The sequence below is a fragment of the Streptopelia decaocto genome (genome assembly GCF_964273445.1).
Source record: "Streptopelia decaocto genome assembly, chromosome: 11".
NCBI classification, from domain to species: Eukaryota; Metazoa; Chordata; class Aves; order Columbiformes; family Columbidae; genus Streptopelia; species Streptopelia decaocto.
In genome coordinates, this window is record NC_138666.1 from 7036592 (window position 1) to 7064251 (window position 27660).

The 27660-nt window shown below is 46.2% G+C and overlaps 1 protein-coding gene and 1 long non-coding RNA gene across 2 annotated transcripts in view; both read left to right on the top strand.

Moving 5' to 3' along the window:
* Positions 1 to 902: 902 nt before the first annotated feature.
* LOC309444500 lies at positions 903 to 3646 on the top strand. Its single transcript, XR_014185058.1, has 3 exons — positions 903 to 1266; positions 1383 to 1525; positions 2118 to 3646. It is a non-coding gene; the product is annotated as an uncharacterized lncRNA (long non-coding RNA).
* A 1726-nt stretch (positions 3647 to 5372) lies between these two features.
* KLHDC4 (kelch domain containing 4) overlaps positions 5373 to 27660 on the top strand; it is a 28002-nt gene continuing 5714 nt past the window's right edge. Inside the window, exons 1-7 of the mRNA XM_082062370.1 lie at positions 5373 to 5604; positions 7449 to 7540; positions 9406 to 9484; positions 10417 to 10515; positions 13414 to 13550; positions 20765 to 20857; positions 21658 to 21817. Coding sequence (XP_081918496.1) covers positions 5506 to 5604; positions 7449 to 7540; positions 9406 to 9484; positions 10417 to 10515; positions 13414 to 13550; positions 20765 to 20857; positions 21658 to 21817 — 759 coding nt within the window. The 5' untranslated portion in view covers positions 5373 to 5505. The remainder of the gene's footprint in view (positions 5605 to 7448; positions 7541 to 9405; positions 9485 to 10416; positions 10516 to 13413; positions 13551 to 20764; positions 20858 to 21657; positions 21818 to 27660) is intronic.

Sequence of the window (27660 nt, forward strand, 5' to 3'; positions counted from 1 at the left end):
GACATGTACAATGACACTGGCATTTAAGAGGAGCGCCTCTGTGTCACCTTGGTACATAAATGAGTAGAAAAACATCTAAACTTGTTCATAAATGAAATGGGAAGAGAGCAAAACAAGCCTGAAGACAGGTAAAGAAAAGAGGTTTCAGCTGGTATTAGCCAGATTCCATCCCTGATATTGTGAACCCTTCTGCCTTACGCAGGGAAGATTAAGCATCTCTAAAGAAGCTTAGGTAGCCTAATTAATGGTTCACTAGACTAATTAATGAAGATCCAGGACAGACACAAAGGCAGCCTAAGTTTTCCACTTTCTCATCACCGTTCTGGGAACTGGCACACTGACTCGAGCAGATTGTTGGGGGCCAGTGTCACAGAAAGACGTGACAATAACTGGACAGAGATTTTCTGTGCAGCTGCTGGAGCATTTTAATCAGGAGCAGTTTCGAGGCTGGGCTGGTAAATATTGCCATGGCTCAGTGACACCACAGCTACCCTGTACACTTGAAATAGCACCATCAAAGCGGCTCTGATGAAATAGCGGAGGGGAAGACCAGTCCCTGCAGCAATCCATGGTGTCTGAAAAAGGACAAGCGAAAGAAATCAGTGACATATGATGAAGAAGTTGGCTGCTCTGCGAAGACGTTTGCAGAGGCTGACTTGAATAGCACCAAATTATTAGTTCCACCAAGAGTCCCATCCTCCTGTGCTTACTCATATATGTGTGCATGCATGTGTCATAAAGTGAGGAAAACCTTTATTTGTAATTTCTAGATTCTGGTGCTTCTCGTCATGGTGGTAAATTGTAAAGACGTTCAGTAAATGGTGGGAACAGCCCTTCCCCATGTGGCAGCTGTTCACAGCAAACAGCTGAAATAATTCAGCAATCTGAATGCTGGCTGGAGGAGAAGGTGTTTGCCCCAGAACAGGATCCCTTGGCAGCACAAGGCAACTCACTCCTCACCCCTGTAGGCAGTTTCAGCTGTTTTACACACATCAGATAGTATATAATTGTCCCAGTACAGCCACCCTTAAAATGCTGCTCAGCTTTATCACCAAGCTGGATAGTTTACTACCCTGCAAATACTCCTCTATTCCATCTTCAAGGCCAGAACCGGTGCTTGTGAAAAATGACCTTGTTTTCAGACCTAGAGCCGTCTCCCACAAACAAGCCTGGCGTGACGCTGAAGAGTGAAACGTTTCAGCAGGAGATACAGATTAATGCTCCCTGCTCTGTGTCTACCACGCTTCTTGTCCTGGCACTTTGACTGTGAGTAAATTCATTAAAAATGAAGCAAGTGCAGCCAGGCTGGGCAAGCTTTACATGTGCGGAAATATGGTGTGGAGGGGCTCGGTTTGGCGTTAAAACCAAATGTACTATTTTAGGCATCAGCTGTTGATTTTGGTGCTGAAATGGAAGCATCTGCATTTAAAGCCTGAGGTCAGAGAGGGGAGATGAATGCTCATGTGCTCTGGATCTGTGGTGGAGAAATTCTTATGTATTTGCCGTTCATCAATGATGGATTCAGGTGAGAATTTATTTTACTGTGTTTGTGGGGTTTTTTTAATCTGCAGATGTTTTCCATATGTTAACTGGACCTGCTATCTTGATTATTACTGGGACTGATGTTAATAGTTAGTGCTATAACACTAGGGTGCTTTTCTAGAATATGTAAGGTTGCTGCACTATTATTAATGGTCAGAAGTGTGACTTTCTAAACCACTCTCCTGCTCTGTCTTGCTTTTTAATTATTTCTCTGACGTTTTCTTTTTAAAAACACGGAAAAGCCAATGAAGTCCCACTAGAATAGCAAAAGTATGGGCTTTTGCAGATTCACAGAGAATTTGTGGCTTCAAGTGTGACAATTTGCTGATGGATTTAGACTGATGTCCCTTGGGACCTGTATCTGAATAAAGCCACGCTTTGTACTTCCCTCCAGGGAAGCCTGTGCTTCCTCTGTTTTCAAGATATTAAAGCACCAATTTCAAAACAGAAAATTCAGGAAGTCAATTGAATGGCCATGAGATATTATCAGCTTCTGGTTATGAATGAGCCTGAACGGAGCAAAGAACCATTGCTGACTCGCAGCAGCCGCCTGCTTGGTCTGAATCCCGTTTCAGGTGCTACACCCGCGAGCGGGACCGTGAGCATGGCCAGAATAAAGCCACGGATTTTCTGAAGTGAGGCACATTTTTTCCACAACAAGCCTTGGTTTTATCCACATGCCCTTCCTTGACACTCAACCGTATTTGCCTTTGGAGATGAATTACTTTGAAATGCTGTCACCAGAGCCTGGGAGGTCATACTATTTTGTGGGTTTTTTCTCCTCCGTATTTTACATGTGTGGAGGAGGACAAATGCAGCCTGAGCCTGGAGGAGATGGAAGGACCTGGTTTTTGACTCGTTAGCTGAAGATTTGCTGCCTGAATGATACACCATACAGCAGTTAAAGAAAATAATTTTTCCTGGGCATCCTGACGTGTCCCAGCACACACTCGGGACTTGGAACCCTGCTGGTCTCCAACATGCTGGTGTTCCTGGGCGTTATGCTGGTGTGATTTTTTGTGTTCCCTTGCAGCTCTCTCCTCTTGCTCAGCATAGCCTACACCAAAATCTTATTACGGTGGATCCCACCAGTGTGGTTGAGGTGGTCCCCACTCAGCAGCCCCACCGTTTTCTGGTTGCTGGGCTTATCTTCACTCTCATCTTTCTACACAGGCAGTGTTAGAAAACTCTAACGTACCAGCTCTTTGTACAACTGCAATGCATTTTGTGGTTGATTTAGTTACTGTGCTGTCAGCATGTCCTCCTGCTTAATCTGTGCCATTAATTCTTTCCTTGCTACTGGCTTCAGAAAGCATTAACAAGGGAAAAATAAATCAAGTGTTAGAGCACAAAGAAGACTTGTGGGAAAAAGCTTTTGAGTCTTTTCTGAAGCTTTCATGCCTGTTATTCTTTACTTTGCTGATACAGCTGGATTTATCATCCTGTTGAATGTGCATATTCCAGACTATAAAAAAATAACAAAGTAAAACCATGCGTTCTCTGTATAGGTCAGAACTGGAGAAAAGCTGCCAGATATAACAGCGCAGGGCAACTTCATAGAAGTAGAACAAAATGTGCAAACACAGGCAAAGTCAAGCTTATGCTATTAATACGTCCCTCAAAACAAAGCGGAAACAAAAGCTGAGACATAACAGAGTGTGAGGACATCTGTGTGTGGGAGCATGTGTGTGCGCGTGAACTTGGCCGTGTTCAGGAGCGCACATCTGTCTGCCAGCTGGGTGCAGATGTTTGTGTGACCACGAGCAGTACAGCCCTGTGTGTTGTGCGGGAATGTGGAGGGGCCTTTACCTTTCAGGGTGATGGGAAGCCTGTGAGAAGAGCTCAATTAAGTCAGTTTTTGGAGTCTTAAATTCATGTTCTGGGTCATGGGTGCTCTCATGTCACTTTCTGCAGTCAAGGTGTCCATCTGATGAAGACACATCTCTTAAGAGTTAACATCATGTCTACAGCAGGACTTCTTGCTGGGGTGGAGCAGGGGTATATTTATCCCTGAGAAGTTCATGCCCAGTTTCATGCTTATATTGTGCTTTGTGTTTCCAAAGTGCAGCGCAAAGTTTTCTTTGTCCTTTCATCCTTTTCTTTTTCCCCATATAAACCATGAGAAACTAGACTACACAGTTCAAGAGATCAAAGAACTCACACCAGGAGTCTTCTACCCCACGCAGCTCCCCGTGTGCTGGCTAGCTCCAAATATCTGAATCTGCACTTGGAAATATGGAAAACAAAGTTTTGAGAATGCAATTTGAGCTCACAGAGCTGAGGATCTCTGGACACTCAGTTGTGAAAAAGACACCTGTACTGCAGCACCAGAAAGGTCGATATAAATGGGGGCAGGAGGAGCAGGGTGTGGAGGACATGGAAGACTTCTTGTTTCCCTGGTAAATTGATGTTGAGTGAATACTTCAAGAGCAGGTTTCACAAAGATGCAGCCTTTTCAATTTCAATGCCCCCTTCCAAACATTAGAAGAAGATCCAGCCCCAGAGGAATCGGTGACTAAACTCCTGTAGGCATCGGGAGGGGATGGATTTTCACATGCTGGTGTCTTTTTGAGGTTAAAGACCAAGAAGCAGCAGGGAGACTTCCCTGTGTGTAGCACCAGGGAACTCGGCAGAGCTCCCACATCTGATGTTGGCTGAGAAACTGCCCCATTCACTTGACCTGGTCTCTCTGTAGCTTTCTGTTCACTTCCTGTGCAAAAACATCGACACGCTGCAGCTTTAGTTGTGACCCAATGTTTTCAGAACAACCAAACATAACGTTGATCAGCACGTATGTTATCCACAACCTCAAAATATTTTCCCAGCTCTTCCCTTGGAGCTTCAGGGCTGCATTTCTAGGATCAGAAGTTCAAGCGTAGGCAGACGTTCAAAAGCACAGGATCTGTCCTGCAATTTCCACAGCACGTAATGGATGTTGGGTTAACGTGGCGAGCATTGAGCTGAACCTTCAGTGGATGTTCTCGCTGTTTTTGTGTGGCTAACAGTGGTGAAAAATCACCCCGATTCCAGGCAATGTGGGGTTTTGTGGGAATTACAGTGAAAAATGTGATTCTACTCCTTCCCTGGGAATGAGAAATAATCACGAAGGCCATTATGAACCCCAGGGAGATGAATGGAAACTCACAGCTCAAAGATCTATTTGAACTCATATTGACAATGTTAGAAGCTGGTTAGGTGTCCAAAGTAGGTGTTCTCCCAAAAATTTTGTCTGGGCTCAGCATTGGCATGAAATACCATGTTAAAACCAAATCATCGTTATTCCTTCCCCACCATCAAGGGGAAAAAAGCTGCCCAGCATCTCCTCGCAGTGCCCACCGCTTTCTTTGGCTTTCCAACACCTCAGGTCTTCGAGACTGGCCCGAATAAACCCTATTTCCAAAACTTTGCAGCTGAAAATAAAAACACTTGCACAACCCCCCCCAATCCCTGAGGTATTCAGCCCATGGTTCATTTTTTTTTCTGCACAGGCCCTTCCTCATATCCGCCTCACACCACAGGTGTCTCTTCAGCCCTTCCCTTGGCCAGGAGGGGCCATTTTGTGTGAGGGGAGGGGGCCATTTTGTGGGTTCCACGGGCTCCTCAGGGCAGGAATAAATAGGAACGTGTGTCAAATGGGGGTCTGGACTCAGAGTGGGTGACAGGCGGCGTGTAGAGCCGCCTTAAGGTCTCTCCCCGGCCCGGCAGGGCTCACAGGGACGGGCTAGGCCAGCCCCGGCCCGCAGCGGGGCAGCCGCGGGAGGGAAGCGCCGGTAGCGGCTGCACCGAGCCCGCCAGGCCCGCAGAGGGCCCCCGCGGCCGCGCCGCGCGGCCGAGAGGCGGCCCGCGGCCTGTAAGCCCCGGGCCAAAGCGGGCGCCGCTGCCCGCCCCTCAGTGCGCCCGGGGCGGCCAGCGCGGTGCTCCCAGCGCGGTGCTCCCCGCGCGGCCTAGCTCGGCCTTACAGCCATGGGGAAGAAAGGGAAGCGGGAGAAGAAGGGGAAGGGGGCCGAGAAGACGGCCGCGAAGGTGGAGAGGAAGGTGTCCCGCAGAGCCAAGAAGGAGGAGGTGAGTGGGGGGCACGGGGGGCTCCGGTAGCCCCGGCCTGCGGAGTCTGGGTCTCCTCTGGGGCGATGCGGCGCTGCCTTGGGCCCTCGGGGCGTTTTGTGAAACGGGACCTGGAGGGAAAACCGTCGGTGGAGGCACGGGGAGGTCGGAGACAGGGGTATTTCAAGTTGAAAGGGGTGTATCCAGACACAAGCGGTTATAATATACCTTGGGTAAGTGCCTTGGGTGAAGATAAGCTGCTAAATTAACGTACACTGTGATTAAGTTACAAAAGATGTACCCATCAGTAACCCATTGACATGATCAGTGCTTTCTGACCACCTGCAAAACGAGGGCGTGTTTTTCAAGTTTTAGATCCTTCTGCATGAGAAGAGGGAGACAGGACATTAAGTGATACATTGTTTAGAGGCAGAGGGCTTAGTTTATATTTCACTAATAATTAATAGATGCATTGTAAGTGAGAAACCAAACAGTTATAACTAACATAATCAATTATAGAAGTATGTCAAAATTAAAAAAAAAAAAATTGTAATGCGTATGTAATAATTTTGTGAATATAAGCAACGCAAGAGCATCCAGTCTTTGGAGCCCTTGTGAAGGATGATCCCCAGTGTTCCCTGGTGCTGATAAAATAAAGAATGTGCTTATCAGTATCATTGTCTCTGCTGTTAAGTCTATTTCTCCATTTCGTGGGTGCCCCCCAGTCATCACCCTTGCACCCTAAAATGTGCAGGTGCAGGGGGTTTGAGGTCAGTGCACATCTTTTGAAACTTTTAGGGTTAGTGTTAGAGCAGTTCTGGTGAAAAAGCATTGCTTGTGCTCACACCTGTGCACTCGGGGAAGAGAATAAATGAAAACTGCTACCGGGAAGACTTTTGCCATGTTGCTGACAAGGTGGGAGCAGCATGTGACAGTGGGTGTAAAAGGACAAGAAAATGCAGTTTAAGGGTCCTGCTTGCTTTCCTTCTCCCCCATGCTTCTCTTTGGTCTTAAAAGCAAATGAAAACTTTTTTAAAACTCATTTATAGAGTGAGTGCTTGTATTTTGGCCTTGAAACAGTTGCCTTTCCCTGATCAAAACATGATGTCCCTAGCATAATGCAAAACTTAAATAATGGGAAAGATACTAGTGTATATTGATAACATCTGTCGGGAGAGTTGATGTCATGCTGCAGGGGCAAAATGCCCAGATATTGGAAATCTGCTTTGACCACACTGTGGTAATGCAGTTACCGAGAGAGAAAGGTTAACTGAAGGGAGGTGGGGAGCAGTGGGGGTGTAGGAGAGACTGTGAATCAGAAACTCCCTCCACCTGCAGTCCTGCTTCTGCCCTTGCAACTTGGTGTATCTGCAGTGTGGAGGCAGATTTTGGGTTTGATTGACAGAAGCCAAAAGGGAATAAAAACATGTACAGGTTTCTCTCCAGCTAAAGTATGAACTGGGAATAAAAAAGTTTCCAGTTCCATTTATGCATATTTCTGTTGCAGATGAAAAAGAGGGCTGGCTGGATTGTAGCACATATTTGTTCATGATTTTGTTAAGGCTCAAATGGTTTGTGTTCACTTTTGCTGATTTACACAGTATTTCTGCTGTGGGAATAGCAGGTGCGCACTAAACTTTGCATATCATCCTTTTAGGACTCTTCTGAGCAACTTGTTAGAGTTTTAGGGGAGACCAATGTTTAATGCCTCTGTGGAAGTACTCGGCATCCGTTTCTGGTAGTGGAATGAAGGGAACATAAATAGACAATTTAAAAAAGGGTAATCAGGAGAGTGAATGCTGGTTTAATGTGTGTGTGTGGCTCTGTGCATGTCAAGGAACTCATGTCTGGCTTTTTATTTTCAGGAGGACCTTGAAGCCCTGATAGCAGAATTCCAGAGTTTAGATGCTAAAAAGACCCAAGTAATTGAGACATCCTGCCCACCTCCCTCACCCAGGTGAGAGATTGTATCAGGCTTTGACTGTCACTTATATGGAAGTTGATGGTGCTTTTAAGGACATTTGTTTCTGTCAAGTTATTTCCTGAAAGTGGAAGGCATAATATCTGGCAGAGCTGATATCTAGAGTTAATTTTATAATCTGGTATATTAATATCTAATATCTTAATATCTTTGTCATGCACAAGGGGCTGAGTGTGCCCTTAGTAAGTTTGCAGATAACACCAGGTTGAGTGGAAGAGGGCAGGAGGCTCTACAGAGGGGCTGGGTCAGTGTGCTGAGGCCAGTTATCTGAGGTTGAACAAGGCCAAGTGCTGGCTCCTGCACTTGGGTAACAACAACCCCACAGATGCTGCAGGCTCAGGGAAGAGTGGCTGGAAAGCCCCCTGGTGGAAAAGGACCTGGGGGTGTTGGTGACAGCGGCTGAACATGAGCCAGCAGTGTGCCCAGGTGGCCAAAAAGGCCAACAGCGTCCTGGCTTATATCAGGAATGGTATGGCCAGCAGGACCGGGACAGAGACCGTCCCTTGTACGGAACACTGGAGAGGCTGAACCTCAAATCCTGGGGTCAGTTTTGGGCCCCTCAAGCCAAGAAAGCCCTTGTGGTGCCGGAACAAGTTCAGAGAAGGGAATGGAGCTGGGGAAGGGGCTAGAGCACAAGTGTGATGGGAGCAGCTGAGGGACCTGGGGAGTTTGGCTGGAGAACAGGAGCTGAGGGGAGACCTTCTGATCTCTGAACTGCCTGAAAGGAGGTTGGAGCCGGGGGGGTCGGGCTCTGATCCCCGGGAACAAGTGAGAGCACGAGAGGGAACGGCCTCAAGTTGCGCCAGGGGAGGTTGAGGTTGGATCTGGGGAACAATTTCTTCTGCAAAGGGCTGTCGGGCATTGGCACAGACTGCTCAGGGCAGTGGTGGAGTCACCATCCCTGGAGGGGTTGAACAGACATGGAGATGAGGTTCTTGATGGCATAGTTTAGAGGTGGACTTGGCAGTGTTGGGTTAACAGTCGAACTTGATAATTTTAAAGGTCTTTTCCAACCAAAATGATTCTATGATTTTAGATTGAATCCATGGTTAAAAAAGGGACCAAAAGCTTTTTTGGCCTTAAAATCCACTTTTTAATCATCTTTGAAAGTAGGCAAAACAGGGTTAGATTGCAGGGCTTTGAGGAAGAATAAAAGTTAAAAGGAAGTTTTGGATTCAGGCTCAAAAGCTGAAAGGACTTAAGAGGCAAAAGGATGTCACGAAATACAAGACACCACGAAGTGTAGGCTTGGGGTCCACATACTTCTAGGTTCTGTTTTTGTCTTTCCTGTGGCTTGTTAATTGAATGCCTTTCTCTGTGATACCTGTTTTTCTCTCTGCGTAATGGGACAAGTCAGTATGATGCTGGTGATCTCACAGCAGTCAGTTAGTTCCTCCTTGGGAGTGCAAAGTACTTTGGTGGTGCGCAGATGAGCAGTGACCAGTGGTAACTGCAGAATAACGACGCAGAAAAGTCGATCCGAGACAGCCCAGTTCTACCCATAGCTATGTGCCCTCATAAAAATAATTTTTTGTTCTTGACACACCAGCATTAAAATTCAAGAGCTCACGTCAAAAGGCATGTTAAATGACAGTGTAACGTATGCTCCTAAAATAGGAGATTTCAGACACTGTGAAATTAATCTTGCTGGAAGTTCTTAAGAAGTTAATTTCTTTGAGGAGTTTTTAGCCCTGGAGTGAATATCACAGCCGAGTAATTTGGCAGATGATGGAGAGACCTTTGCGGCCAGAGGGCAGAGGTGCTAGTGCTGGCTGAGTTAAAGCTGCAAGTTTTACAGGACTCTTATGCTTCTGTTTTGGCCATTCCTCTTTCTTTTGCAGGCTGAACGGCTCCCTCTCTGCTCACCCTGAGAAAGACGAATTGATCCTTTTTGGAGGTGAATATTTCAATGGCCAAAAAGTAATGTATACTTCCATTTTTTTTTTTTTCTTCTTTATTCTACCCTCTCCCTGCCTTTTACTGTAATTTGCATGAGTCTCATTTGAAGTGAAATTCAAGGCAGCAGTCATAAAATATGTATTTGTCCCTGAATGAGAGCAAAGTAGCCTTTTAATTCTGCCTTGATACTGTCTCATGCCTGAGAGTTGGCAGGAAGGAGACATGCTAGAACCCATTAAGGAGTCAGAGTGATTGTCTCGGCATCAATATTTCAGGACTTCATAATTTCTCCAGACTTAATTGTAGCCATATCTGCCCCTCATTTCTGATAACTATTGAAGAATCTGTATCTTCCACTTTTCAAAACAAGGCACTTCTGTGGTTTTGCTGCTGGCAAAGCATTGTCTGCCTGGAAGATGTGTATGATAGCAAATATTTGCAAGTAGGCACTCTTGTTACTGAATTTCTGCAAGTGTTTCTTGTGCTTCTGGAGTCAAACTGGTCTTTATGACCCTCAGAAGTTGTACATACTGTAGTGTGAAAACTCAAGCCTGCCAATGATATTTGGCTGCCTGAAGATGTGACAGGCTAAACTAATCCTGCTTGTTTTGCAGCCTCAAGCTGTTTCTGTCTCTGAAGTTGAGCTGCAGTTCAGGCAACTTCAACCTGCACATCTGTATTTAAGCTCCAACTTCTTAAGTCCTCATGTGTCCAACTATCCCAGGCTTAACCAAGGGTTTGGTGAAGAACAGTCCAGTCCAGAGGATTGCTGAAAAAGCTCCTGGCTCCCCAGCCAGTGCAGGAGGTTGTTGTCCTTCCCTGCCTGATGAGGCAAAGCTGGTGCTGTGTGTCTTCTCCCCCAAACTCCGATAACCCTCGGGCTGCCTGTGCGTGGACAGACTGACCCTGTCCCATGGAGAGCTGTGGTGACATGTATTTTCTCTTTCTAACAGACGTACCTGTATAACGAATTGTATGTTTACAACGTCCGAAAGAACAGCTGGTCTAAAGTAGAGATCCCCAACCCACCACCACGGCGATGTGCTCACCAGGTAATGTACTGGGTGCCAGGGCAGCAATTGGGATGTTCTAAGGCTGCTCTAAAGATGGATGGGAGTTGATTTTTTTTTTTTTTTCCCTCCTGAGGGTTTCTGGCTTCTCTGCATTCTCATTGTCATGGTGTCACTTCACCTCTTCTGCTGGAAGCCTGTCCAAGGTGCTCTTCCAATAATTGTGGAATGATGATTTGGGATGAGAAGAGCATCATCATCATAAGAATCATTTTGCAACTCAGCCCCAGCTCCACTGGGGTTGTATCTGTTGGGTTCACAGGACTCGCAGGGGAGGCTCTTTGGAAGGTGAACTGTCTTGCTGCATTATATAGAGACCAGCTCAACCATCCGTAATCCCAGGATGGCACCGAATTTTCAAAATGCTGGTCTGATATAACTTAGCATCTGACCAAAGTGCCATGAACGGAGTTGCTGTGCGTGATTATTTCCTTAATGTTCACAGACCTACAATGAACTGCCAGCACTGAAAGTGTGTGTCCTGCCTTTGGGTGGATGTCTTTATTATTTTTTTCCCCTTGGCAGATGGGCTGTTTTTCTACCGTCTGCAAAGGCAATAGACAAGGTTGTCTGAATTTTCTCTGGGATATCATGACAGTCCCCTAGAATTCACCTTTCTGGTGCCCGCGTCATTAAGGTCACTGACTGGTGATGATGGCGGATTTGGGTTTGTTTACTTCATGTGAACACCTGCACATTAGAAACTGGACCAAAGACTTGTATTTTTTGCAGGTCTTTGGCCCTCGCAAGCTGTCTGATAGATTATTTACCTGTCGCAGCAAGTGGCTGGGTGACTGGTACGTTGCAAAAACTGCCAGACAGGATGTGAATGTTATTTTCCTACCCATGGCCAAAGCTCTTTAGAGCTTCCCGGTAAGATTCAATACCCTGGTTAGGCTCATATACCCTGGTTTTGCTTACACCTAAATACCAGTCTTGCTCTGAGTTGTGTGTCCTTTCTTGAATTAAAAGGGTCTGACAATTTTTGGGCTACCCCTTGGTGCCTTAAATAGAACTTGATTTCAGAGGCCAAATTCCCCAAGGAGACCATGAATTCCAAAACTCATTTCCCTGGGTGAAAAGGAGGCTGCTGTGCGGGTGAGGAGCTGAGAGGTGCTTGTCTGGTGCTGGATGCCAGCAGGTGGCTGTCGAGCAGCTGAATCTGAGCTGAGCAGGCAGCCTCACATTGGGGAGCTGCAACTGGGTTACAACAGCAGGAAAATGAGAAACCCAGCTGAGGAGTCCTGCTTCAACAATGTTTTTTGCCTGATAATTAATTGTAGTCGCACAGGAGACAGTTCAGCCTCATGGTTGACTGGTTTGTTGTCTTCCTTGTGACTTTATTTTTTACGCATATTCTACATTAGCTCACAGGTAAACAGAAATGTGCCTGTGGGTTTGTGTGTGCACGTTTTCAGTCTTACTTGTTATCTCTGGTCTCTGACACGAGGTCCTCTGAGTTACACGGGCTTCATGACATCAGTTCAATGAAGCCGAGATGAGAATAGCCATGAATGGGTGTTAGTTGTTTAAGGAAAAGCTTTGGCTCTGTAATGAATGTTGAGCCAGCTCTTCAAAAGGTCACACACGAGTATGAGCAGGCTGTTGCACATACATTCCCCTTAAAGCTTTTAAGCTCTAGATACCCATGAAAATGAGGCACGTATCCCCTTTGTTCAGATACCTTCATGTTCCCACAAATCCTGCTTGCAAACACACCCCATATTTTCCCATATGTCTAATCGGTGCATGTATAGGCTGGTTTATGTCAGGGCATGATGATGTGTCTGATGCTAAAAATCTTCTTTGCTGTTTGCTGGAAAATATAGCCATGTAATGAAGCCCTTCTTAAGAAAGAGATCATTATCCCAATGTTGATTGGTGATGGGTACCCTGCAAAAATGTGTGGAAGAATTTATTTATAGTGTAAATAACCCAAGAGGTCGCGGTCAAGGAAAAGATTTGCACAGTCGCATAGTTTCTTTTTTTGGGATTCCTTAATTTTTCCTTTGTTCTTACGCAGGTAATTTTAATGAAGTAAAGTCTTCCTCTGATCTCCCTGCTTTTAAATGTCAGATTGCTTCACAACAGTGTTTGAGTGCTGCTCTGTGCAAAAAAACCCCAAACCAAACCCCTTTCATACTCTCTGCTACTTGCCCTAACCAAAGCAGTAACAGTGTCTGCTCATTTCCTTCTGTGTTTGAGGGCTTTTTGGTTGGTGGGTTTGTGTTTTGTGGTTTGTTTTTTTTTTTCCTTCAAAGGGAGCAGAAATGCTTTTCAGGTCTTGGGAAGCAACAGGTTTGAACGTAAGCTTGGCTTCTGTACTGTTTGTTGGTTTGTAATGTACAAAACCTGCAAAGGGCAGTTGTGCACCGTTAATGGTCCAAAAGATGTTTCCCTGCATTACTGTGCCCAGTGCTGGGGTGTTAGATGTGTCTTAGAGGCACAAAGTGTCCCTGTTCCTCATGTTGCTCAGAGATCATCAGTATTTCTTCTGCAGGATTCTATTTATGTGACTACAGGAGGGGTGAAATGCTGCTGAGCCTTAGCTGTGGAGAGGTTTCCTTTCAGTGAATGGAGAGATTTGAACAATTTTTAAACTGAATCCCAAGGTGCTTTCCAGGGAACTTTGAATTTGTAGAACTGGAACTCAAGGTGGCCCTTTGCTATAGGGAAGGTGTGTTAAGCAATGAGTAACTTCCATTTAAAATTCCCCTCCCTTCAGCCCAGAGAGCTGTTGTTGCCAAGCAAGGCAGCAGCAGCCGCTGCTGCTTGTCTGCTCTCTGGTATTTGGAGGCAGCTGCGCATTTGACTGATAGAGTTCTCCTGTCTCTGGTTTCTGAACCCTTGTTTGATCCAGCTCTTCCTTTTCTCTGGCAGGCAGCAGTGGTGCCCACAGCCGGTGGGCAGCTCTGGGTGTTTGGAGGCGAGTTTGCATCTCCCAACGGGGAACAGTTCTATCATTACAAGGATCTCTGGGTCCTGCATTTGGCTACCAAGACCTGGGAGCAGATCAAGTAAGTGATGTGTTCTGACATCAGTGATGCTGACCTTACAAGGAACCGTGCCAGCATGAGCTGAGTTTGATTCCTGGTATAATGCTGTGATTTCTCCACTGTCCACTCATCTTTCCTTTGAGTACAGAGGTGCCCATCTTAGAAACAGTGGAGAGGACAGCTTCCAGAAGGACGTCAAAATGAGAGATGTGTTCCAGGTCTATCGAGGCCAAAGCTATTTTGTTTAATATGTGATTCTTGGAGCATGGGTGTGCTTGGGTATTAGTTAACTGAAGGAAAGAGTATCATGAACATCACTCTGTCCTCCCAACCATGGTGGCTATAGATGTCCAACTTCAAAACAATACTTGTTGTGCCATCTGCCTGGGCTCCTCCTGGCTGGGCTCTACAAGACTAGTACAGGGATCTTGCCCAGTTTTACCATTGCTCGAGAAGACAGCTTGTGTCTATCCACAGAGCCAACTTCACTCCTCATAACTGGCATTTGCTGCTTCAAGATTCCTTGGGATAAACAAGCCATTAATTCAGACCTGTCAAAGGAAATTGGTGTCAAAAGCCCCGGTAGCGTTGACAGAAGTTAAAGTGTCTAAATATCTTCTGTGGATCTCGCCTAAAGTCCTCTGCTAATGTTCCCTTAACCTTTAGCTTCTTGGTTTGCTGCTCATTTTTATATTTGCATGAGAGAAGGAGAGGTCTGGTGAGTGACCCAGTGGACTGAGAGGCAGGAGATGTGGCTTTGGTTCTGACTTTGACATAGATTTTCTCTTGGACTTCGGGATTGTCATGACTCTGGGGTTAGTCAGAGCCCAGTTTTGGGTGGGCTGGAACTCCCGTGCATTTGACCCTCGAGGTGGCACCAGGGAGAGCAGCAGCTTTTGGAGACTTGCTTATCTGCTGTTTGACAGGTCAAGCTCCTGGTGATGAACTCCACGTCTGTCCTTCGGGTGGGAAGCCCTAAATTTGCCCAAGCTGATTACTTTTCACCTTGCTTGCAGAGTGTGGCCACCTGTTGTCGGTATTTGTCTCTTCTTGCACAGTAATTGAGAAGGTGGTTTAGGAGGGAGACGGATACCTGGGCTCTGCCTTGGCACAAGCCTGAGGCCACACAGTGAGTCATGACGCTTGTCTGCCTTTTTCCGCCCCCCCCGTGAAATGGGAGCCTTGACATTGCCTGACAAGGGAATTTGTAGGTTTAATTTTACTAACGTTCATGTAGCAGTGTAGGGACTCTCATGTGGAAAGTACAGGGAGACTATAGAGCCGAAGTGCAAAAATGCAAAGGAGTCCAAAACAGTCCGGGTTAAAAGGATCCCAGCAGCCAACTGCTCTGTGAGAATCCGGGGATCGTGCTTTTGAGTAGCTCTGGGATGCTGAGGGAAAACTGTTCGATTTGTAAGCAACTGGTTCTTGTCCATCAGTGTGTCTCTTGGCTCTAGACCTGTCATTTGTTCCAGAAAGCCAGGTTTATTCTAGAGTGCCCGGCTTGTCTTTGAGAAGTGAGGGTGAGAGAAAACCTCCAAAATGATGGAGGGCTCTTTAAGAGGTGCAAGGATTAAAAAGACCTGTCACTGTGCAGGCTGATCTGCCTATTGTTGTTAGGCAGAAGCTGACGTAAACTGTGACTGTACCCCTCCCAGCTCCCCAAAATAACTTCTGAATCCCTTGCTCAGCCTCAGCCAAAGAAAGGGGATGAACTCAAGCGTGTTGCATCCTTACGGGTTTCATGTGAGCAGGAGTGGGGGACGAAGTGATGCTCGCCATAGAGTCCCTGCTGAGAGAAAAGGTTGACATTTCAGCCAAACTCTTGGTTGAAAAAATCCTCACCGGAGAGCAGTGTTAATACCCAGCTGCAGGGAGAGCGAGGGCGGGAGATTGTTTTTTGTGAGCCATCAGAGAATCCAGATGAGGCTTCGTTAGCTCCACCACTGATGGCGCAAATTGCTCTCTCGTGGGTTTGCAGATGCGTTGCTGTAGAGCTGATTTAGGGTTTTTTGCTCCCCAAACAAATGCTGCAGTACCTGACCTGCCTGGGAAGAGGAAGGAAACGAGGTAGTTAGGAAGATCTACTCATCCTGTGTATTACCCTGTGTGGGAGAGCAGCCTCAGGGATGCTGGATGTAACTTACACTGCAAAAGTGCCTGTTCCCGCCCTGGAGCTAAGCATGAAGTTTGCACGTGCTGCGAGTTGCAGGATTCCCCCAGCAGTCCCAGGCCCCACGTGGACTCAGACCACGGCAAGAGATGTTGTTGTGGTGGGTTGACGTGGTTAGTGAGGAGACAGCTGGGCAGGGTGGGCTCCTGGTCTCACCTGGGGAGCAGGTTCTGGGGACCATGCTCTCCAGGCCACCCGTAGCCACCCATGGCCAGGTACTGGCTGTCACAGGTCACCTTGGCTGCCATGCCACAGTGGGAGGATGCATTTGGAGACATTGGTACTTGATTGTTTCTCAATACATAAAAAACCAGATGTTTTCTAAGTGAGCATCATAAATTCCATGGGTGAAAGTGCCCTGGATAGATGATCTTTACTCTCTCTCTGCCCCATGCAGGACCTACTCCATCTGAGCTTCCTGATGTGTTTGGGTGGATGTCTGCCTTTCAGCCTTGCTGGAATTTTGAAAATGCCTGTGCCCTGGTCCCAGTGCGCGAATAAAACAAAGTGCATCTCCTCCCCATCCTTGGGCAGAGCTCCAAGAGCTGCATTAATGAGGCATCTGGCGGAGGAGGCTGGGAGGGGATGTCTTTGTTTTAATGCTAACCTGACTGAGTGTGAAAATCAAGTTTCTGCTGCCTCTTTGCTTTTCCATATGGCATCTTGATTACAGTCTGCTTGGCAAGGGGAAGAGGAAAGGGCAGAGATGATTGTTGAGTTGTATGAGGGATTTTTTCCTTACTTCTTTTAAGACTATCACCATAACACGTGCTGCATTTCACTTCCTTCAGCATTTTGCTTTTCTGGCCAGGGATCCCCATTGCTGCTGTAATTTTTCCACGTGGGTTTCTCATGTCTTAGGCCAAGCACTTGCTTATTTTGGGTTGCCATTAACTAGCTGGGGTGACTGGCGGCAGTGGGGGTCAGCCTAGGGGCTGGTGGTATTGAGTGGGTGAACATGTTTGGGAAGACTAAATGGAAAGGGCAGATTGTGTAGGTTTGTTGAGTCCTGGTGAGGCACCACACCTGGTACAGTAACAGGCCAAGCAATGATTCCATGTGTCCCATGTGCGAGCAGTGTTGCCTGAAAAAATGCCTGGTGATAGACATTTGGGGTGCGGACTGGTATTGAGTAAGCTCAGTTGGGTTTGGAAGACATTGTTTTAGTGCAAATAATACAGTAATATATTTATTCTTCACGAAATGTCTGAACAAGAGAGACAAAGTTTGTGTTTCATGTAGGAAGAATCATATGTGCCCTGTTGGAGGTGGGTTTGAATGTATTGGTTTGTGTGTCTTGAATAGCTAAGATGACCCTGCTGTGATCTGACCTTGCAGTTCTAGGAAATCTAGTTATTCCAGCCCCACAGCTTAGATTTCAGACAGTTATGTTGTCCTTCGTGGCCTACAGTTCATGCCACAGACCATCTTGGTGCCCTAAGAGCCTTGTCTGTAAAACACTTTGGAAGAGAGAACCTCAAATAGCTCATCCCTGTGCCGTGTCTGCAAAGGCTGCTGGAGAAGCTGTTCTCCGTTATCTTGTAGCACAGACCACACTGGTGCCAGTCTGCTTGACAGTTAAAATTTGCTATATTTACCTATATTTACTTGAATTTTGCATGCACAAAGGTGGCCCGAACACAACAAATCCCAACCCATTACAAGACTTGCCAGCAACTGACTTTGACTTATTGCTACCACCTTATCATGTGTGTGAGGCACAAGGTTGTCACAGTGCATGAACTGTTTGTCACTCTGCCTTAGAGCTAAGCAATATTTTAAGCTAATTGCCTCATTCCTTCCTGGAGAGAAGATTCTAATTCAGTTCTGTGTGGCCCAGTGCACTCCTCAAAGGGAGACAGGGAGCATCACGCTTTGGGGTTATGCTTAGAAACTGGCAGATCCCTCCTCTGTGTAGTTCTTTCTCTTATTTTTGAGCCTGTGTAGCTCCCTTCCAATACCGGAATGTTAATGATACTTCCCATAACAATTTTGTGAGATGTGGTGCCATAAATATTTCAGGGCAGCGTTTCAGGAGCGTATGTTGAATGCAGTTTACAGAGAGAACTGGAGCAGTCAGTGCAGTGCAGGGTGCATTTCAGCATAGGTTTGTTTCTCATTGACTGCTCTTTTTGCTCACATGCTGTCACCAGAAAGATCACATCCTCCAACACAAGGTAGAAAGGTGCATTGGTGTTAAAAGAAAAAATAAGCATGTTTGTTGTACTATTGAGCAGGCTTCCTCTGTCAGCCCAGAAGTGAGCCCTGTGAGCGTGTTCTCTGGTAGATCTAAATGTACAAATGTTGCTGGACTTTTCAAGGGACTTGATTTGAGGATTTTGTGCCTTGTGGCAATTCACTTGTGTATTCCTGACTGAGTATGCAAACATACAGGTGCATGTGTGCGTGTGTTGCTGCACAAAACATTTGTTTGCACTCACAAGTGTAAGATGTAAACCTGAAATCCTGGGCTTCAGCTACCTCAGGTACTGGAGGTTAAAAGTGCTTTGTCCTGAAATGCCCCTTTCATGGGATGTTCTATGCATCATCACTTTTATTATTGTGGAAATGTTCCAGGCTTCATCTGAGCATCCTCTGGATGAAGGAATGAATTAAAAGGTATCTCACGTGTGCAATCTGTAGCCACTGTATTTAATTCTTGAATCTGGGGGCTGAATTTGGATCAGTTCCGTTACTGTAAGTACCAAACTAACTCCCAAGTAAAAGCAAATTCCTTATGGAGCAGTTCTGATCAGCCTCATGCTGTGCATGTGTAGAGACAGTCCTTATACAGACTTATCTTTTAATCTATTTTTAAAAAAAGTCTGGAGAATTTACAGCTCCCTCCCACATGTCTGCTTTCTGGTGTCAACCCCATGAAGCAGAGTCTTAATCATGAAGTCTGTGAAACCATTTCCAAAATGCTTGTTTTGGCCCACGAGCACCGATACAGGTAAAAGGAGACGGTTGACATTTGGGAAGTGAGTCTTGGAGCTGCAGCAAGTACCTTGTGGAGCAGTAGCTTGGTTGTTCGTTACTGCCTGTCCTAATTGACTGTGCCCTTTGGTTTTTCCACTGTTGTGTTTGGAGACTGGGGATGAAGGACCTTGGCTTGTATGAATGATCTTAAAATACTTTGTAAGGGCGGTTGTTGCAAGTTTAGGAGGGCCTATCCTTACATCAAAAGCTATAAACTTTCTTTGTAGCTGATTCCATCAATGTGTAACGCAATGCTATAATACTGTGCAGGGTGAAGCCTCCTGGAACCACATTTCAGCGTCTGTTCTTGCAGTTTGTGTCTCTAGTTTAAAGAAAGGGGAGAAGAGCCTCGTGACTGACAGCAAGTGGTGCTGGTGCCAGTGAGACTTCTCTGAATTCAGATCAGGCCCCAGACTGGATGGTTTTGTTTGTGGCTTTGAGTGAATTGTACACTTGTGGGAACTTGTTTATTAAAACTCATCAGTGAATAAACTTTTTATTGTTCAGAATTAATTTTTGACTTGGAGGAAGCCTGTTAGAGAAGCAAGGCAGAAGATATTCTCTGAGAATCTGAGAACAGGATTTTATTGTTAAGGTTGATTTTATTGTTAAGGTTGATTTTATTTTTTCTTTTTAATTCCTTCTTTCCTTTTTTTGTAAAAAAAAAAATATTTAAACAGGTGCCATCCTCTGGAATAATAACGTGGGAGATTTGTTACAGAAGAGAAAATAATGATTTCAGATCTTGATGAAATTAATACTAGAGGTGCTACTCTGCAGGATGATACTTAAAAATCCAGTAAATGCCTCGAAAATGCCACTCTCTGTTAGAATAAAAAGTCCGAGCAATCAATATCAATTCAGTCTTACCCAAACGCTGCTGTTCTGCTTGGAGTTTTTCATTATGACTGGTGTGAGATTGTCATTTTTGATGGTGAGTAAGGGCCCTCATTTGCTCTCTCCACAGAAATCTCTCACCGCTCTTCGCAGCTGCCTGCTGCCAGTTCAGTCCCAGCAGTGGGGTTGTGGCTTTAGGTTTTGCTGTAGTTTTCAACAATGAGCAGGTTTCTCGTTTATTTAGGCCCTGATTCTACAACCACTTCACACGTGTCAACGCTGCCGATTTGAGGAGCCCTCTGGGTTCAGTGGTGCTTTGGGGGACTCCTCAGTGAGAGTGAAAATGCGATTGATTAATCTATGAGGGCAGAGAACACACAAAGCAAACCCTGTTTTCTCTGCGGTTTGGCATGAAGTTGCTTTTGTTTCAAGAGTACTTGAAGTTGTTTTTTGTTTCCTCTGTGTCTGTGGGTGCAGATGAAGGAAGGTGCATCTTGGTTGCCTCTCAGGAATGTCGCTGCCAGCTGCCCGGCTTCGCGTGAAGCTTTTGGATGTGCCAGATGGACTGTTGCTGTGTGTTCCTGGAAATGGAAGTGGCAGGTTTAGCTGAAAGGTCAGGAAGGCTTGAAAGAGCAGAACAGGGAAGTGTAGCTGCTTTTTAATGTGTAAGATAATAACAATGACTTGTTTTGCTGCAGTGTGTTTGCTCTTGAGGAAATATAAGTAGTTTAGAAAGTCTTCTCTCTAGTTTGATGTTATATTTTAACGGGAGGTAGGTGAGTGAACACATTATGGGTATGTGATTTGCTAAGATGTTAAAGGAGAGTGGATGTCAGAACTAGTCTCTAGTTTTTATTTGATACTTGGAGAAAACACCTCTGTCTCGAGGGCCTTTCTTGCAATTGTGGGAGTTAACTGCTATTCATTAAACTCTCCATAAAAATTAGTTCCTGAGTCATAGCAGAAAAGACTTCAAGACTTTGGGTCTTGTTAGAGATGAGATGGCCTATCACTAAGAATAAAATTGTTACTGCAAAGTGCCTGGTGTTGCAAATGCCAAGAGTTTTAGGAAGAGCACATGTACTCTTCTGGATAAAAAGGCAGTGAAGTTCCCCATGGTTTCCCATTCCAGGAGAACAGAAGCTGAACTCAACCAGCCCAGCTGCCAGTGACTTCAATAAAAATGGCCTGACGCACTAACAGGAAAGGGAATTTTGCTGATCAGTGGAATTTTTTTGCATTTCAGGGCATCAGGAGGCCCCTCTGGACGAAGTGGACATCGAATGGTTGCTTGCAAAAGACAGCTAATCATCTTTGGAGGTTTCCATGAAAGTGCGAGGTGGGTTACTGCTGGTGGTACAGAATCCTCTGAAAACAACCAACCAACCAACCCCCCGTCCCCCCGCCAAAAAAAAAAAAAAAAACAACAACAAACAAAAAAACCCCAGTCAAACCAGAATTTCACCAGTAACAGAAAGCTGGGCTTTGGTGGATTATCCTCAGCAGTACTATTACTGAACTAGACTTTTATGTTAGAAAGACAAGTGATCTTGATTTAAAGTCTTGAAGTGTTTGAGAAACCATTGTACCACTTATCACTGAAGTAGCTACTCATCCTTGTAGCTAAAGCTCAGTACATCACTTTTGGCCTCTGAATCTTGTTGGAGAGCCTTGTCTTCCTAGAAACATCTCCAGTAGGCTCTCACATACTATGTGAGGTCACAGCTACAGTATGTGAGTTGCCTAGTAGAAACAGAACAGGGATATATGTATATTTTTATTCCCACCCCTCTAGACAGACATAGTTCTAATCTGTTTTCATCTTTTGTGTTCTGGTTTGAGTTACCTTGGATTGGGTTAAATGGATAGAATTGATGAAACCTCTGTCAGGAGTGACATAGATAAAAGAACCCAGAGAGGTCTTGCTTAAAGGAGCTTTGTCAAATGCAAATTGTTGCAATGAAGTAGTAACCTTCACCCAAACAAATCTCCTGTACGTTGCTGCGACTACGGCAGGAGAAGAACCATGAATGCAAGGAGTTGAACGAGGTCCTGGTGATCTTCCTGAAATTATGTTTTATCCTGTCCTAAATGATGACCGTTACAAAAACCTGTGGTGTGCCGATTTGCTCTCCCTAGGGATTACATCTATTACAACGATGTGTACGCGTTCAATCTGGACTCTTTCACCTGGAGCAAGCTGGCACCATCGGGGATCGGGCCTGCTCCAAGATCCGGCTGTCAAATGGCTGCTACTCCTGAGGGCAGTGTCATCATCTATGGGGGCTACTCCAAACAGGTAGGAGAGACTTTGTGATAAGCCAGTGCAGTATTTCCTGGATGCTCAACAGAATAGTTGTTGGAAGAACTAAGGGACTAAAGTGAAAACTAAAATATGACAAACTCAAGTTGCCTGAATGGGGCCGATTTGACGGTCTTGACCTATGTTGGCTGTGGAGTCCTGTGTTTTGAGTGCTTGGAAAGAGCAAAATGGAGATCTCTGTACTGCTGCTTGCCTCTGCTCAAATCACAAGCCTTGTCTCCAGCGCCAGATTTAGTGATCTCATCACATAACTGCCCGCTGCTCTGGCTGACGATGTGTCTGCACGTCTGGCACCCGCCAGATGTCCAAAAACCACTGGTAACAAGAGCGTGTGTTATCCTGTGGTTGTGCCAGCTTGGAGTAAATGTGCGGTTGTGCCCTTGGATTGTTCGTACACAGGGTGGTTCAGGATGCCGTGAATCAGTACTGCTGCCAAAAGAGGCAGCTTGTCTTCTAATTGTGCCTTTTTTATGCCACTGTGTGCTGATCGTGGAGCTTATCTTGGTTAAAATGAATTTTGTATTTTCCTTTCTGATCTGATCCACTAGAAGAGGTGATATCACAGAGGTAGGAGAATAAATAAGTGGGATAAATGGCAGTTTTACTGCCGGCTTCAAGTGTTCTCGGGGAGTACTCATCCGTGTTCCGGCACTTGCAGGTTAAAAGCAGCAGCTGCCAGGTGACTTCTATTTTCTTGTATCAGTGAAAGGGTTAAGGGAGCAGCACTAGTTAGCAAACTCAATAAGCCAAAGAAGACTTTTGATGAGCACCAGGCTTCCTCTGCTCTGCTTCTTGCTTTGTTAATCATGGTAATTTATACTGGATAGCCCTTTAGACCATATGTCCTCATCGACCAAGTATCCCTCTCTCCGTGCTGGGCAGGAGGAAGTAAATATTTCATTGAGCAAAAGGCTCCTGCAAAAGCTTTTAATGTTGCGAATGCAGGCAGAAGACCCGGATCCTGCTGCTGCTGTCTCGGTGGAAAGGCATCGCTTCCAGCAGTGCGGCGCTGGGGGAGGAGGACGCCTTGTTCTTCTGATGTGAATAAATGAACAAAGAAGAAAAGCAGGGAAAGGGAAGAAAAGATAGTCAGGCTGTATATTTAGAAGCATTTGTGCCTCCTCACGGCCTGCACTTACGGCTCTATCTCCTCAGATATGCATTTGATTAAATAGCAGTAACAATACAGAGGCATTTTCTACCCGAAAGGGCTTTGTCCTCTTCATTTCTCTGTCCTGTTTGCTCACTCTGGAGGGTGGGAAGGAAGCACGAGCTGCATACTGTGCTAGATGTAGATCTCTCATAACTACTGGAAGCCCCTGGGTTTTACGTGCACACTGAGCACCATGGAAATATGAAAGTTGCTGCGTGTTTGCAGTTGCACGCCGCAGGAGCGGGCCCTATCACACTGCTCCAGGTTGTTTTGAGCTAATAAAAATGAAGTAGAAGGGATGGGGAAATGCAAAGCTTCCCTCAGCCTTTGTGCAGGACACTGAGGAAGGATCAGAGCTGGGTGCAGTTCTCTCCAGCTTTTCAGATTAAAACAACCACTCCTATTATGAATCTGCTTCCTTTGTGATAGAGAGCTGAGTCTGCTGCTCTCTGATGTGATGTGCCGTTCCTAACAGAGACTTTGCTTGTGTCTACTGCAGCACAGGTGAACTTTCAGGCAGGAATGGTGCAGCTGAGCTACAAACGGACCAGAGCACCAGACACAATTTTCACTGCAGCTTGCTTGAGATGCAAAAGCAAGAAACCTTTAGTGTGCTCCTGAAAATTTAATTCAGCAAGATTTAGACCCTCTAGGAGAAACACAGCTTCATTAGTGTGTGGCTAGTTAATTCTCCTTAAATCTTTCCTTACAGCTGATCTTGGAGCTGAGTCTCTCTGGGTTTGCTCTGAAGTGATGAGACTGTGTTTGGCTTGTGTACTCCTCCCAGAGTCATTGGCTGTGGTACTCGTGGGAGAAATAAGAGGTAGAAGATGGAGGAAATGATACTTAATTGGAGGCACAGGAGAGGACCTGATCCTTGTCTCCAGTTAGATAGGCAGGTGCTGCATTCAGTATTGCTATGAAGACCTTTTTGGGCACACGAAGACATTTTTGCTTATGAAACCAGGCAGGTGTCCAAGCAAAGCGCCCTCCACCATGTCATGTAGGGATTTCTTTTCAAATAAGAGACAGGACTAAGTTTCACATGTGTTGTAAAATAAAAAAAAGGTGTGGATTTGCGTGGATCCCTCCTGAGGCCAGAGCGTCTACCAGGGATGTACGTAGCGTTAATTGGTTTGGATGGAAGAGGAATGGAAATCATAATAGCTCCTCTGTTTTAGTATCGGCTGTCACATTGCTGGAGGAGGCTTGTGATGTGTGAGGCTGCTTTCCTGCGATGGGCAGTTCTGATGCATTTTATCCTGTGGTCCCCTTACCCTTCTAAATCTGCTTTGAAGGTCTGTACCAAAAGAGCTCTGTGGTGTGGTGTAGGGCAAAAAGAGATATAAGCCCAGGAGATTCATGGTTCTGGGTGGAATTGTAAGCATCTTTGTACCCAGCTGGCTGTTGGGTCTCAAAGCCTGAGCAGCACTGTCAGCTTGCAGCCAGGGATGTTCCTCTGATCAGGTGATTGATCTGCCCATCAGCCTCGTCAGCAGGAGGCAGAAGCAGAGATCTGGTCCCTGCTTCGATTGCAGAACTGAGCATGGAGGGTCAGTTTTCAGTCATGTCTCTCAGTCCAGGTCATGTTGCTGAATTCCCTTCTCTTGTGACTCGAATAAGAAAGTCTCTTTCATGGTCAGAAAAGACCAAGTGACTTGTCTAAGTCACTCCAGTGCTTTTATACAGAGCAAGGACAAGAACCTTGATAACCAGACCTGCCCTTGCCTGTGCCAGCCTCTAGATTTTGCTGACCAGATGGGGAACAAACACAATGCGAATGTTGACAAAGGAGCTTTACAACCCTGAGTGCAACTAACTTGAGATGTCAGTGTGCAAATTGACAAAAGTATGCCTGGTGTTTCAAAATCCGTGATTCTTAGCACAGTGGTGTCTGTGTGTTTCATCTTCAGCCTAGAAATGACAAAGACAACTGCTACAGTCCCTTATGGATGGGGATGTCGTCGGGGTTGTCAGCTCTGCCTAGAATGTCCCTCAAAATCCCGCGAGCAGCTCAGACTTGCTCTCCTTCTGATCTTAAAGATGTGCTCACCTGTTTCTCATGCTGGGGCTGGGGCTTGCTGCAGCAAGCTGCGTTTTGGGCTGTGTCAAGCAATGAAAGCTCTCTATTGCTAGGCAACATGAGCGCGCTGGGCCTGAGTGGCGTGGCAGATGCAGCCAGGAGCGGCTGGAGGTGAACGCTGCTCTACCTTGCAGGTGCAAGAAGCCTGTGAGCCATGGGAGGGCTGGCATTACATGCAGGGTTTCTTTTTCTAGGTTTTGGGGTGGGTTTTTTCAGTGGCGAGCTTTGCAAAGCTGCATTGGATCCGGCTGGGAGATTGCTTGCGGCGGGGCTGAAGTGTTTGCTTGGATTGCGAGGTCTGGTGGGACCCTCTGTAGCTCTGCCCGCTAAGGGCTTCTGCTAATTGGTTGTATTTAGCCAATATTGATCTCTTTAATCAGACACATTTAGCATGTTATGCACGAGGAGTGCTGATTCCCCCTTTTTAAGACTAGCTTGCTATGCCTAAATTTCCTCCCCCTTTGAAGGGGGATAAACTGCCTCGCTGTCTGTCACTGGAGCTATGGGGTTTTTTTAGCTAATGCCTGTAAGCCTCTTGTAACTTGCTAATGTACCTGTACATGCAAACAACAGGCTGTGGATATCCGTGCCAGTTTTGTGCTTGAAAGCAAACACCTGGAATTTAAAGGCAAGAAGGACAGTGTGGGGAAGAGGAGCCTCTTGTGCCAGACGGAGCGGTTTGCTCAGGGCAGTGGTGTCCTGGCTGCGAGGGGATTGATCTCTGCGGCAGCGATGTGCCGCTCTGCTGATGAAGTCTGCTTTTGAGCCAGTGTGAGTTGGGGAAAAACAGGCATCACTTTGACAACAAATAACTCCCACTCTACCTCATTGGGGGTTTTCTCAGCCCAAGAAGCTTTGTCATGTTTCATACGCAGCTTGTTTACTACAGGGAGCCATGTGGTTTTCAGGAGAAAAATAATGCTGTTATTCTACGTGGCTTGTACGATAGTGAAGCCAACTGCTCTCTCAGTGTTTGATCTTTCCCCTCTTTCTGTGCAGATAGCGCACATCTTCCTCTGCTCCTGTGTGTCCCCTGCACATACAGATGTGTGCTCCATCTGGCATTTGAGGACAAAATCGACCCTACCTTTTAGGTGTGTGTGGAGAGGAAGAAGACACGTGAGGCACAGCCCCAAACTAACAGATTTCCCAAGATAGCACTACAGGCAGAGCCTGGTCCTTAAGTTAACTGAAACTTCCCTCTTGCTGCACTGCGAGCAGAATTCTGCTGTTTCCTCTGGACCTTCATTATTAGCCTTCTCTGGAGCTTTCCAGCATCATCCAGGTTACAGCATTGTTGTGCAATGTCTCAAACACGCTTTGTTTCCCTTTTCTCTCTTCTACCTTTCTAAGAATTCAATATTGTTCATACAAATTGGATACTTGGCCATGTAATAACAACAGAGCATCCTCTGCAGTAACAAAACCTGTCAAACACAAGGCACAGGGTTGTGTACAGATTTGAAGCAAGACCAGGACAGCACCGTGTTGCTCTGCTCCTGGCCCCAGCCTCATTCTGGCAGCAGTCACACAGCTCGGCAATGCTGTTGCCCCCACGAGGAGAGGAATTACAGGGAATCAGGAGCTTTGCATGAAGGGCTGAGTGGGTAATGACATTATTAAAAGACCTCCTACAGTGGTGCTGCATAGTGCTGCTTTCAAATGCTGCATGTTGCTTATGAGCACTGGAGTACAGGGTCTGACAGTGGAGGGAGCAAAACCACATTTAAAATGATGCATTTAATTGCCTCAGCTGAGGCTTGGTTCTGCTCTTGCTGGTATCTTGCTGTTGCCTTTAGTAGGGGTGGAAGTAGGGCTTCTGTTTCTGTTTAGGAGAAAAAGCTGTTGCCCAAGGCTCTGTGGGGCCCTGAATGCTACAACTGGCAGCTGCAGTCGTGGCGCACAGCACGAGCTGCCACCTCTGCTGCTCCTGCCGTGGGCTGGAGATGTGGGGGTGGCAGGGACTGAAAGTCTGTGTGCGAGTCACAGGCCTGCACTTAAACTCGGGCCTTGGAAACGATACAGCACAGACACTCTGAGCTTCTGCCCAGCATTCGAGGGCAGGATCCCAGAGAGCTTCACAAGCCCTGCGGAAAGTTGTTGTGTGCTGCTTTGGAGTGGGGATCTGCTCCCTTTTACAGCTGGAGGAGCAGAGGCACAGGTGTTAAATTAGTCCCTGGAGAGCACCTCATACTCTCTGTGGCAGAGTAAAAGGCAGGACTGTGCATCTCTTGTTTCCTTGGTGCTGCCCATCCTTCCCTCCTCCTGCAAAACAATCCATTTTAATCCCTTATGACAATTTGTTTCCCTTCTCTGGGTGCCAAAATTCCCGCTCTTAAACTGCATCCTGCAGTCTTGATGCAGCCACAAGTTGCAGGGTCTGTGTCACAGCCTGGTTGTCACAGGCGGAAGTTGCTTGTGGCTCATCACAATAAATACTCCTGCTTTGAACTCTGCTTGTGAGCTGCCTGATGCTCCAGAACCACAGTGTGACTACCTGTGCGGCTTCTCCTTGCCCTAGTCGCAATATTTGCATTTTCAGCACAGGAATGTACGGATTCACGCTGCGATGAGGCTTATCTG